The 13,286-nt window shown below is 53.2% G+C and overlaps 1 protein-coding gene and 1 long non-coding RNA gene across 6 annotated transcripts in view; one reads left to right on the forward strand and one right to left on the reverse strand.

The window, feature by feature from the left end:
* Itga3 (integrin subunit alpha 3) overlaps positions 1 to 7,987 on the reverse strand; it is a 30,885-nt gene extending 22,898 nt beyond the window's left edge. For all 3 annotated transcript variants that reach the window (XM_055619779.1, XM_055619780.1, XM_055619781.1), the window contains exon 1: positions 7,404 to 7,987. In XM_055619779.1, the coding sequence (XP_055475754.1) occupies positions 7,404 to 7,609 (206 nt within the window). In that variant the 5' untranslated portion in view covers positions 7,610 to 7,987. The remainder of the gene's footprint in view (positions 1 to 7,403) is intronic.
* LOC129686088 (uncharacterized) lies at positions 431 to 7,410 on the forward strand. 3 transcript variants are annotated; one of them, XR_008721581.1, is made up of 4 exons: positions 431 to 519; positions 4,013 to 4,337; positions 5,411 to 5,863; positions 6,619 to 7,410. It is a non-coding gene; the product is annotated as an uncharacterized LOC129686088 (long non-coding RNA). The 3 variants fall into 3 exon arrangements; XR_008721582.1 differs by having other exon boundaries at positions 4,141 to 4,337; XR_008721580.1 differs by lacking the exon at positions 431 to 519 and having other exon boundaries at positions 3,828 to 4,337.
* Positions 7,988 to 13,286: the final 5,299 nt, after the last annotated feature.

The raw sequence follows: 13,286 nt of genomic DNA on the forward strand, positions 1-13,286 counted from the left end.
CACATTAGAGGAATGGGCATTAACAAATCTCAGTCCTGTGGAGAGCCCACCACAGAGGAAGGCAGGCCAGGAGACACACGCTCGGTAAGCATCTTACCAGGAAAGCTTGAAGGTCTGTACGTGAGGTGCCCCGGCCTGAGTGTAAGGACTATGGCCAGGGGCCACCCAGTGAAGAAGGGGAGGAAGGGCACTCGATACAAGGGTACAATGTGTGCAAGGGCCAGGAAGCATGAGCAAGCCAGTGATTCAGGCACCAGCCCTCTGTACAACCAGATCCCGGGAAGAACAGCGGGGGAGGCATACAAGTCTTGACAAAGGCCTTAGAGGAACCACAGAGGGACCCCAGGCAAGGAAGTTAACAAGATCTGTTTTGTTTGTTTGTTGTTTGTTTGTTTGGGGGTTTTCCTTATATCATTCTCTTTTTCAGACACAGTCTCACGAAGCCAAGGATAGGATACTCCCCAGTCAACCTTGGACATCTGATCTTCTGCTTCCACCTTTCAAATGCTGGATTTTCAGGTATGTACCACCATGCCCAGTTTTATGTAGTACTAGGAATTTAACCCAGAGCTTCCAGAATGCTGGGTGAACACTCTACCGGCTGAGGTACATTCCCAGCCCCAGATCCGCATTTTTGAAGGAATCCTTTGGCCTCAGAAGAAAAGGAATTTCTTCTTACGTTTTGAAGAATTACATTTTGAAGGAATGGCAGTTATGGGCTCAAGTGCCCGGTGTGTGAGTGGGGGTTGGGGGGTGGCCAGGGAAGGCAGAAGGGACCTGTGTAAGGAGGGGTGAGCTATTGAAAACCTGGATCTCTCCTCTGGAAACTATCAAGCATAAAGCTCGAGGAGGCGCAGATCTCTAAGCGAGCTGAGCGATGCCTCCATTTGCCCCACCCCACCTCGAGACAAGCGCACTGGTATGGGGTGGGGCTGGATACCCAGCGTGGCCCGAGAACAGAGTTCCAGTAAAAGGGAGTGGACAGGAGCTATCTATCACCTTGTTCCCAGAATCCATCTTGAGGGACACCAAGACATTCCCACAAGGGGGCTAGGACCCTGCAACTCCATCCCACACTAACGGAGACACTTAAGCAGAGCAGACAGTGAATGAGCCCTGAAATCCTCTCTCAGACTATCCCTGGGTATTTGTAAAACAAGATCTCCAACTACCACAGGCCATTTGAACAGTATCTGGGGCAGCCCAGCTTCGGAACCAAGGTTTTCCTTGTATCTCCTCCCTGTAGCCTTTCAATATTCTGCTTGGAGCATGCCTTCTGCCACCTTCCCGCTGCCACGTCAGCCTCCTGGGTGGCAGCACTTCCCAGGTGCCCCTCTGTTTATTCCAGCAACATTGTGGCCCTGAGGCTCCCAGGCTCCAGGCCTCTGGCCAGTCTGGAAGTGCTGAGCAATGGCTGTGCCTACAGCCCAGCTTTGGACCTGAGAAGGAGGGCGGCAGGGAGCAGGCAGGGCAGGGCTCGGGCATGCTGGGGCCTGGGGTGCCTCCACCTACTGGGAGTAAGGAATGCATTGCCTGGGGGTACTAGGAAGTGGGTGGACCTATGCTTGCACCTCTCCTCTGCACCTCAGACTTCTCCTTCAGCGCTGTTCCTCCAGGCAGGGGCAAAACTTCCCCAAACAGAGTGGTGTTCTGACCATCCCAGGGAGGAGTAAGGGAACAGATAGGATAGCCAGGCCACTAGCCAACTTCTGTTCAGGCTAGGGAGGGTACCTGCCTGACCACTGTCACTCACCACACACCCGCTGGCATGCTTGACAAAGGAGAGAAGGAAGCTAGTGCCTGTTTGGAAGGAACACCTCAGCCTGAGCTAGGGACCTCCTTCCAGGACTGGTACTGAGAGTGATTTCCTTTCCCTGTGAGTCTTGAGTGTCTTATCTATAAAACGGGACTCTCAGCTGAACTTGCCACTCCAGGGCTTGGAGGAGACAAATGGGCTCCTGCAGAAGGGCCCTCTGAGGAAGGAAGCCATGGCTAGTGTGAGCACTATTGCTCTGTTTTTTTGTGGAACCAGCACTGGCCCTAGCTTGACTCCAGACTCTCTCCAGGGACCCTGGAATTCCAATACTGCAGGTTAGGGAACCTGACGCGGAGAAAAAAAAAAAAAAAAGACAGACAACTTCATTGTTTGGAAGGAATGAGGGGTGAGCAGAGGTAGGACTTCCACATCCTGAGGAAGGCTGGCAGTCACTGGGGGGGGGGGGGGGGAGGCTGGGATCTGCTTATCTCCAAAAGAAGCTCTGCGGTTTTGGCTGGAGGTGGGGTCTGCTACAATGAGCTTGAAGAGCTGTAAGCTTCAATGGGTGAAAGGGGGCCGTGGGGAGCAAAGGATGTAATGGATGCCATTCCCATCACAGCTGCCACTGTCCTGCCTAACCATCAGGAGGTAGCTGAGGGGCAGCTACCGAGCCTGTCTCCACTAGGAGGAACTGAGGGACCCTTCCTCTTAGCCGCCTGAGGGATGGAACAGGCAGCGCCAAGCACAAACTATGGCTGGATTAGAATAAGACTCCACACACTCTTCAAATTCCTGTCCTTGCCTGGTGCCAGCCTTGTGCCCACTGGTGGGGACTGAGGAGGGGCCAATTCCCTAATCCCCAGGCTCCTCCCTCCTATGAGATTCCACTGGGAGCTCCCCCACATCCCCTGGAGTATTTTTAGCTCCTACTTGGCCCGCTCAGAGGCCCTTTAAGGCCCTCTGGCTCCCAGCCCGGGATGCAGTGGTCTACAGCCAGAGGCCTGCACACGGATGGAGGAAGGGGTTTCCAGAGGGTAGGGTCCATCTTCCTCCTACCACAGGGTTAGGGAATCCCAAGACTGGGACAGACCTTCCTGGTACGTAAAGTTGAAATATAAAGTACTGTGCAAATGGATAGCAGGTAGTGCTGTTGGCTCCAGATTTAAAAAGACAAAAATCTAACTGACCACCCCCACCCCCAGACCACCACGGGACCCACCTTCCAGCCACAGAGGGGAAAGGCAAGTGGGGATGCCCAGATAGAGGTCTCAGGAGATAGGACCTTTTTCTCCTTGAGTCAGGCTGGGCTTGGGGGAGCAGAGAGCACCCCAGGAAGCAGATGGCTGGGTGAAATAGAAGATCAAGAGCTCTCAACAACTGTCTCTTCCTCCTTTCATTTGGCTCCAACTAGAAAGCCCCTCCTGGTCTCTGGGGAACCCCTGAGCTTCAAGTGCAAGGAGGGGGGGCTCTTCACCCTGCCCAGCCCTCTACACCTCCACTCCTCCCAAGGAGTTCAAAGCTGATAGAATAACTGAAGAGAAAATGGCATTATCTGAGAAAGCTGGGGAATGGGACCCAAGAGAGTTCAGGGCACCAGTCTGGCTCACACCAAAGAGGAAGAGGCCCTCGGGATTCCGGGGATGGGGGGTGATGCTCAAAGAAAGTCTATAGGATTCAACTTCATTTCAGGGAGGTGTGTGGTGGCTCCTATGGGGAGATTTCAGGGAGGCCCCAGGGCCTTCCTTGGGGTCTCTGTCGCTGTTCCCCTCAGATGCCAGTCGTGGAAGCAGGAGGGGAGGCGATGGCTGCTCCGGCCTGAGTAGGAGGGAGGTCAGTTCTTGGATGCCAGCTCTATGCCCTGCTGCCTGATTTAGCCACCTCCCCAGGGGCTCTCCTATGGCGGCTGAAACTGCAGCCCTCACAATCCTCCTCTACCCCTCCGCACGCTGCCCACCCAACCCCCTTTCTCCTGGTGACTCAGCCCTAGAACCAGAGCAACAAGCTGGAGGGAGAATGAGAAAGATGGAAGAATGAGGTCTTGGCAGGGCCTCAGGTGAAAAAGAATAAAGAAGTGTTTTTCTCACTTCTCTTTCCCTGGCTTTTTGGTAGGTATTCCATATTTGACATATTTGACCCTTTAGGGCATTCCTTGAGTTATCTAACCTCAGTCCCTTACTGCAATGAACATTTTCTTTCTTTTCTTTTTCTGTTATGCTCGGCCCAATTGCCTCACTACCACCCTTTTCTTTGAGACAGGGTCGTCCTGCATAGCCTGGACTTTCAGCAAACTGCCGATCCTTCTGCCTTCCTCTCTGAGTCCCGGCATGACAGGTGTGAGCTACTCAGCCAATCTCTCTTTGCTGCTTCTTTTTCTGCAAGAACAGAACCTCCTCTACCTCCTGCCCATTGTAAAGCCTTCTGGCCTAGAATGGCCACTGGAGAAGAAAGCCAGCAGAGATGGATAAACCACATTCAGGCCTTGTGCCACAGCCACAGCTGCCATGCCATTTCTATTGGCACGAGCCATGAAGGCTGCCAGGAACCCGCCCTGCCCAGGGAACATGTTTCAAGAGCACAGCAGGTAAGCCAGACTCCTGCCTATCTCAGGCATGACCTCATTTCCAGGAGCCACTCCCTCCCAGGTTTCCCAGACACCCTCACTTCCAACGGTGAAAGGGAGGGGGCCCCAGAGGAAACCCCACACCCAGCCAATGAGGTCAGGCCAGAGCAAGAGGGAATAACAGAGCAGGTGCAGGAAGGGTCAGTAAGTACCTCCCAAACAAGCAGCTCTTCTCCCTCTAAGGGGGCTTCATGCAACATCAAAAAGCCCAAAGTAAGCCAGACATGGTGGCACAAGCCTTTAATTACAGCTTGGGAGCCATCGGAAGGTGGATGGATCTCTGTGAGTTCGAGGGCAGCCTGGTCTACAGAACGAGTTCTAGGACAGCCAGAGCTACCTAAAAGAACATGTCTCAGATACATAGATGATAGATAGACAGACAGACACACAGATAGATAACACATAGATAGGTAGATAGATAGACAGACCGACAGATAGATGATAGATGGATGGATAAGCCCACAATGAATGGTCTGTCCTAGTTTTGCTTTCCTTTTGATTGTTTTTGAGACAGAATTTTTCACTGTGTAGCCCTGGCTGTCCTGGGACTCACTCTGTAGTCCAGGCTAGCCTCAGACTCACAGAGAACTGCCTGCCTCTGCCTCCTGAATGCTGGGATTAAAGGCATGCGCCACCACCACCCAGCTACCTCAGATTCTTACTTTCAGATACTGAGTGCTATGAGCCTGGGCTGTGGGTGGGGTACCCCAGGATTAAGATAAAGGTGGTAAACAGCAAAGAGAGCCTGTTTTGGATTTTTAACGCTTCTGGGCCAAAATCTTCGAGAACACAGAAGCTATGCTCTCCCCTCCCCAACCCCCCAAGGACAGTGCATAAACCCATAGCTGTGCTCAGGGTTCCCTAACAGCTGGCGGACCCCAAAGCACAAACCGTGAGCCATCCTACCTTTCCAAGGGGAATTTGACAAAATATGAGGCTACAGTCTGACATCTTGGTTCCCTACAACACTCAGGCAGCTGTTCACATCTGGCTACACAGCTGGCTGTAGTGAATCCCAGCTGCTTCTCCCAAAGGGCCGGGAGAGCTGCACTCAGTGAGACGAAGACAGAGCCAAGACACAGAAGCAGCTCTGGGCAAGATGGAGAAGACCCATCTGTCCAGAACCACCTGCCCTCAGAGGTCCATCAGTTTCAGCATTCTCCGAAGCTGCCTGGAGAGGAAAGCAGAAGTCTTATACTTGGCCAGCTTGCGTAGGACCCGTAGGTGAAAGAGATACACCTCCATCCAGTCTCAGCCCCAGAGCCTTCTGGTATCCGCCGGAGAACTGGCCACGCCAGGACCATCCTAGACATACTGTCTCATTAACACTAAGAAGGTGTGTTCTCCACGACTGTCTCAAGTGTTAAGGGACAGAGCCAGGACAAGACAGCAGTAGTGAGACGCTCAGTTTCTTCTCTCTCTACAAGGCCAAGGTGCCTCTCACAGGCCAGCGGAGACAGGAAGGAAGAAGGAACATATAAATCCAGGTACAACCTCATCCTGGGGGAAACTGGTCCCTAGGAGGGAAATCTCTTCCTCAAGGTCACAGAGCAGAGGGGGAGGGGTCGCAGAAGCTCTTCTACTGAGTTAGCTCGGGCCATGCACATCCAGCACCAGAACATCTGAAAGCTATGTCCTGGGCTAGGATAGGGGAGGCAAAGGCACTGCTGTAGCAACTATCTGTTGTCAGAGGGCCTCAGCAAGGCAGAAGGTTAAATCTGCCCAGCCAGGGTGGGAAGGGTGTGGTGGCCCTACCTTCTGCTGGGGCTAGATAGGGTAGAAGCTAAGTCCAGGTGGGCAGAACGGACAGGGGCTGGGCCAGCACGGCAGAGGCAAAGACTGAAGTGAGTCGGACTTTGAACATTCCAAACTTCCTCAAAGTTTCTACAGGCCCCATGCAGAACAGGGAGAGGTTTTAACACTCTAACCTTGATTGTGTCTTTTAAATTAGTAACTGTCGGAGGCCAGGCAGGAGGCCAGGGGAGGCCATCCAGCTCAAAAGGTAGAAGGGGGTCAGTGTGATTACCATTGCCCCTCCCTGGGCACCTCCTCCGGTCACCCTCTTCCCTCAGCTAGCCAGCCTCAGCACATAGAACCCACGCAGACAAACCCTCAGACACCTGGACATGAGTGTGCACGGGGAGGGGCGGGTGGCTGGATGCGATCTCCTCCTTTTCTCCCCTCCTCCCTCCCTCCCTCCCCCCCTCCCTCCCCTCTGCTCGGCTCTTCCCGCTTCTTGCAGCTGTCGCAAAGGAGAGCAGAAGACAGAGAAAACACCATTCCCCTCTTCAAACCAAAACAAACACACTCCGGGGCTGCTGATTCAACATGAATCTGTGGAATGCAGGGAGATGCCTGGTGGGAGTACCCCCCACTGCTTCCGGGTGGGCGCTGGCCCCCGAGGCTTAGGACAGCGCCTCGTCTGTCTTCCACCACCGCCCGGTCCTCTAAGGGTCAGAGAGAACCTCTGGACAGCTCCAAACGCCCGGCCTCTTCATCGCCTCACTCGGCAAGGCCAAGCCCTTGAGAAGCAGTCCGGCCTGCTTCTGCAGAGGGCGTGGCTGCTTGTGACCCCAGGCTAAATGAGAAGGGTAATGGGGGCTTAAACGCATCTATTCCGGGGGGTCCTCCCCAGGAGGAAGGGAAGAGGGATGCAATAGGTGTTTATTTTACAGAGTTCTCCCAGCCCAGGAGAGAAGCTAACGTTAGGTACTGGATTCTCAGGGCGCTGAACAACAAGAGACCCTACTTGTGCTCGCCAAAGAGGTCTGAGTCGCGAAGCGGCCGCGTCTAGACAGGTTCTGGCCAAGTCAGCACTTGCCATGATTACTGCCCCTCATCCTCCACTTCCCGCCAAGCCCCACAATCGGAGGGCCGCCCCCCTTAATCCGGGCTCACAAGGAAAGGCCGGCAGAGTCAGGCCTGGAAGTCAGCGGGCCCTGGTCTCGTCTCTGACCTAGCTCAGGTCAGGTATCCGGGCACATACCCTCTTCAGCATCCCACCTCGCCGCCGCCGGGCTGACTTACAGGTAGCGCTGCTGTCGCTCGGTCTGCCGATGGAGGGCGACCGAGTAGCCGAAGAGACTACCGGGGTTCAGCGCCTCCTTCACCACCAGGAATCGGGTGTCCAGGTTGAAGGCGAAGGCGACCCGGCCGCCAGAAGCCACCATCAAGGCCAGGACGCGGAGCATCCAGCCAGGGGCACCGGGCACGCGGCGGGAGCCGGGGCCCATGGCTGGGAGCGCCGGCCGGGCCGGGGGCAAAAAAAAAAACAAAAACAAAAACGCAAGCGGGCTCAGCACCGTGGGTGATGGAACTGTTCACCTGCTCCAGGCGCCGCCAGAAGACACCCGAGCCCGCTGCGCCGCCGCGCCCGGAGTCCCAGGCAATTTTTTTTTTTTTTTTATTTTGCCCTATTCCCGGGTCCGTTTCACGTCCGCTCCGGGGTGTCGCTTCTCCAATCCTTTTTCCAGATCCGTGGATCTACTCTCCCGCTGGTCGGGTGGACGGGTCGCCGTTCCGGGCTCCGGGCACCCCACGCCCTAGATGGTCCTGGCCGCGCCCCCTGGGCGGTGTTAGCTCTTTGGATCTCGGCTAGGTGGAGGATCTGGAAAGGCAAACCCTCGACCGCCGCCAGGAGGGCAGGACGGAGGGATCCTCCCCCGGCGCGCGCCCCGCCTCCCCACCGCCCAACCCCGCACCTCCCCACCTTGCGCGCCTAGTCCGGGCTCGCTTTCCTTCCGGGGAAAGAGAAAAAGGTCCCCGCTGGGCCACCGCCTCTTAAAGGGGCAGCGCCGCCCCTCCCTCTCCACCCGTGCTACCGCGACTCCGCCCTCTATCTCAGACACCTGTCGGGAGCCCTAAAAGCCTGGATTTCTCCTCCCAGGGGCTTGCTTCTCCCAGGACGCCGTCGTCTTCGGTGCAAGACGGATTAGACGGGCGGGGCCGGAGGTGGGATTTGCCTGGCGTTTCGCTGCCGCTGCAACTGGAAAGGCCGTTCTAGGCGCTGCCAGCACCGCTGTGTGGGCTGGACTGACCAGGCGTTGGCTCTTCGGAGAACGGTTGTCCGAGCCCTGCGGACCTCCGCAGTGCTGAGAGTCCCTGACTGCGGGTCTCTGGACTTTCTTTTTCGTAGTAAAGTCCCTGCATGGAGGAGGAGTATTTCTCCTGCCCACCGACCTTCTCATCCTGATCCCAGCCGGAACCGGCTCCTCCGCAAAGCCAGACAGATGTTTAGCGGTGGTGATGACAGCCCATCAGTAATCGTAATTAGCAAAGGGCAGCATTTGTCTCCTAGGGCAGTGAATGGGACCTCAACCCCTACAGTCGTGTACCAGGTGATGCTGGGTGGAGACAGGTGGGCTAGGCTCCCAGAGCTCATTATCCAGGAAGGACTCAAACTGAAAGGGATCATTATGGACATTTTTTAGAGTCTAACTCAGATTTCCCCTATTGCAGAACAAAGACTCATTTCCCTTGAGCATCGTTTTCTATGTATTCTTTGGGGATTTTGTTTGCTTGCTTGCTTTTTGAAGACAGGGTTTCTCTGTGTAGCCTTGGCTGTCCTGGAACTCACTCTGTAGACCAGACTGGCCTCGAACACACAGAGATCCGTCTGCCTCTGCCTCCCAAGTGCTGGGATTAAAGGCATGTGCCGCTGCCACCCGCCTTCTATATGTTCTTATAATAAGAAAACACCATATGCAGCAGGAACTTGGTTAACTGATTTACGAATACTACCTTTTCAAGTCATTTATTTATTTATTTATTTATTTATTTATTTATTTGTGATCTGTCACATACAACAAGGAAAAGGGAAAGCAGAAAATGGACCCATTGGATGGGATTCTGCTCTGGGGTGTGAGAAGCCAGCGCATTCTGAGTCTGATTCCCTGTCTATGCAGCGTAACCTTAGAACAGGCTCATTTCCACATGGATGGTCTTGCTGTGCAGCCCTTAGAGACAATGCTGGCCTTTTGCTAATGACAATTCCTGACAGTTTGTCATTGGCACCACTATGTATGTAAATCCGGGTCTGTACCTGTCATTCTACCTGTGGGAGCAGGGCTGTCCCTCCATCAGACACAGCTCTGGAGGGACCAAGGGGAGCAGCTAGCGCTTCCTGAATAAAGTAGGTTTGAATTCTTTCGCAGCCCCGAGAGCCCCTGCATTGGTGTAGGAACAGCCCAGATGAGTTTATAGAGATAAAAAGAAAAATGAAAACAGAGGTGAGCCACTGGAAGGCATGTCTTACAATCATTAAACCCTCACACCAGCCATGGAGCTGTTATCTCTGCGTTAAGGTGGGAACACCAAGGTTCAGAAGAGATAAGTGATTTGGCTAAGGCCACGCAGCGCAGCGAGGATTCTGACAGCACAGTACCCCAGAACTCTTCCTAACAATGATTAACACTTAGGAGAACTCAGGTTTTGGTGGGACTTGGCCTCTCCTCTGGGAGTGTCTTCAGCCATTACTGTTTCTACCCTTCCCCGCCCCCACCCCACCCCACCCCTTTGCCTGGCACAGTGAATTCTAACTACACATTACGCCTAAATGGTTAAAATGGCGACAGCTAGACAATCTGTCTTCCTTTCGCCTCGCAGGTACCAGAAGATCCGACGACCTTTGTAACACTGCTCCCTTGTCCTTGCATGTGTCCACAATTGTGCTGTCTCCCTCCCGATAAGAAGCACATCTGTTTTAGGAACGTACAGGAACTAGTCCCAGGAGATAAAGTGGATTGCAGTGTTCTGGCCAGAGGGGAAGAAAGAAAACAAACACACAATGGCACACACACCACCACCACCACCACCACCACCGTCCCAGCCCGGAGAGGGAAACCATAGGCAGCCAAGTCTGCACTCAGCATATAGAACACGCACGGTATGCCTATGGAGGTCAGGTTGTCATTCTACCATGTAGCCCAGGCTAGCCTCTGAATATTGACCTTTGAGCAGCAAACATCTTTTACTGGGTACAATTGGGAGCACAACTTAGAATCAGAGCCTGGGGAGTGGCCTCTGAAGCCTGGCTTCGCAGCTTACAGATCATTCCAGAGGCAAGACTCACTTTATCTTTCCAGGCTCCCTGTGAAAGCCAGGGTGGTCGTCCTTGTTGGCCTCAAGGCTTCAGGGGTGTACCTGGATGTCCGAAATTATACAAGTTATGGGAAGTCAGAGCTGGGAAGGGAAGCCGCTGGCCACAGCTGTGTCTTTAAGAGACAAACTCCAGGCAGATGTTGTTCAGACAGTCAGACATACCTAAACAAAAGCAGCTGTGATAACAGTTTTCGCTGTGGCACTTGAGAGCAGACACTTGTCCCTGGCTGCCCTTAGAACAGTATTGGTCCACTTTCGACTTCCAGGGCCACTCAGTCTCTCTCATGGTTTGACTTGTGGGCTAGAGCTACCAAAGACATCTGGGGTCAAGGAACAGGAAGCTGGATGGAAGCTGAGCCGCTGCATTTGCCCTTCTGGATAGCTCCCTTGGTTCTTGGCCCTATTCCTGGAGGAGTGTCAATAGCCAGAGCCAGGAGGGCCAGGGTGGACACTTGGTATAAGCAAGGGTCCTGCCCAAAATAGTTTTGAGTCATGTGGTGATGACAGATGGGATCCATGCCAGACCTTATCTAGTAAACCATCCCAAACAGGAAGGACCAGCATGTCCGATCTGGTGACCAGGAGCAGGAAAGGGATGAGGGATGGCATTTCCAGTCCAAAGGAGTGTCCAGAGGGAACGTGGGAGCAAGAGCCGGGAGACTGGTAGAAGACAGACCCAGCTGAGGAATGTGGGAAGCGTCAGACAGACCTATGGGGGATGGACTGGAGTGGAGGGAGACAGGGCCTGCCTGAGTCTGGGCTGCAGATCTGGAGAGAGAACTCGAAGTTCCATGCTGCAGGGCTGAAACCCTTTGTTCCTAAGCAGTTTGTCTCCGGGGCCTCCTCTTATCCCTCCAGTTGACTTTACATGATCAGCTCTTTCTGACGGAGGATAGACCAGCCTAGAAACACAGGATGTATGTGAAACGATGGGCCTCGGCTCAGCTTTTGACGTATTAGTGGACAGGCTTTAAGCCTCTCCCTGTTCCCTTCCCTAACGGCTCACACCTGGACAAGCCCGCAAGCACGGATGGGGCCTCTGTTCATTGTCTAAGGCAAGGAGAGTCACAGAGCCCCTCCCTGGGTGAACAGTCACCCTCCACCACAGCGAAAATCCACGTAATCCTCAACCTTCCATGATTGCAAGCCGTGTGGGAGCTGCCGTCCTGAGAGATGGCAATTCTGCAAACAAGAAAACCTTTCATGTTCTCTTGGTTCATGAGTGGTTCTATCCATCTTGACATTCACATGAAACCTTCAGTGAGGTCCCTCAGCCTCCTCAGGTGACTACAACAATATACAAGCTGTTAGGAGTCAGGGAGGCTTCCGGGAGAAGGAAGAAGAGGTCAAAGGAGAGACAGGCCTGGGAGACCTCAAAAGAAGAAATGCAGTAGTTGGCCTAACTTGGGGTAAAGTTTTCCCAGCTGGAACAGTGACAATGTCAATATTCTCAGAAGGCGGCTTCCGCTCTTCTCCTCGGAGCGCTTGCTATGTTCACACCAGTGTGGCCATACACCCCCAGTCAGCTGCTGCAGGAATTATAGGGACACGTGAGTGGCCTGCTGCTGGGTTTGAGCAGTGGCGCTAACCTGTCCTCTCACCTGAGCAAAGTTACCTTCCTTACTGCGTGCCTTAAGCAAAATGGTTAGAGAAAATTCTCCATCATCGTCATCCAGTCTCAAGGCCCCGAGGATCTGTAGGACTAAACGAACCAATTCTGCTACTGAACCTAAACTCAGGTCACTCTCTGACTCTGATTAAGATACAAATTACTTGGGAGGGAGAGAGGGAGCAGGAAGGGAGGGAGGAGTGGCTAAGCCTGAATAAGTTTATCAGATTTCCTTTTCCAATGACCCAGATTCAGCCTTCTCTACCTCAAGCCTCAAGGCAAAAATCCCTCTCTGTATTAGCTCAAACCTGAGTCCCCCATCGAACAACAGAGGTGGAGATTTCTGCTAGGAAGCCAGGGCTCCATCCGGCCCCCTCCTCTGTCCTTTTGGTTTTGAGTCTAGTGTTTAACGGCTGAGCCATCTCTCCTGCCTCCAGGAAACATTCTGGAAACTCAATATTAAACAGGCTAAACTGACAGTGTCTTGTACTATAGGGTAGGGGGTGGGGTGAGAAAAGAGGGGCTGTTAGAAACAGTGTGTTTATTGGGGCTGGAGAGATGGCTCAGCGGTTAAGAAACAGTGTGTTTATTGCATGAAAGAAGAATAAAGAAAAAATGAGAAGGAAGGAAGGAAGAGAAAGGAAGGAAGGAAGGAAAGAAGGAAGGAAGGAAAGAAAGAAAGAAAGAAAGAAAGAAAGAAAGAAAGAAAGAAAGGAAAGAAAAGAAAGAGAAAGAGAAAGAGAAAGAGAAAGCATGCTGGTTATGGCGTGAGACTGATGTGGCCAGGATAGAGATAGAGGGCCCAATGTGTAACAATGGACTATGGTAGACAGGTTTAATGTGCACACCGGTACTCCCAGCACTTGGAGGTAGGAAGATTCAGAGCTTGAGGCTGGCCTGGTCTAACTGGTAAGTTTCAGACCAGCCTGGGCTACACAGGGAGACCCCCGTCTCAGGAGAAGAAAATAAGCCAAGCACGGAGTCCTGTAATCTCAGCACTCAGGGAGGCGGAGGCAGGCAAATCTCTGTGAGTTCAAGGCCAGCCTACTCTACAAAGGGAGTTCAGGACAGCCAAGGCTACACAGAGTAAACCCTGTCTTGAAAAAAACAAATAATAATAATAATAGAGAAAAGTTTAAAGCTGTCTGAACAGGAGCAAGGGAAGGGAAGGAGGGAGGGTGAAGAGTATGTGAGTGAGAAAT

This window comes from Psammomys obesus, unplaced genomic scaffold, assembly GCF_907164565.1.
Source record: "Psammomys obesus unplaced genomic scaffold, mPsaObe1.curated_primary_1811, whole genome shotgun sequence".
Taxonomy (NCBI): domain Eukaryota; kingdom Metazoa; phylum Chordata; class Mammalia; order Rodentia; family Muridae; genus Psammomys; species Psammomys obesus.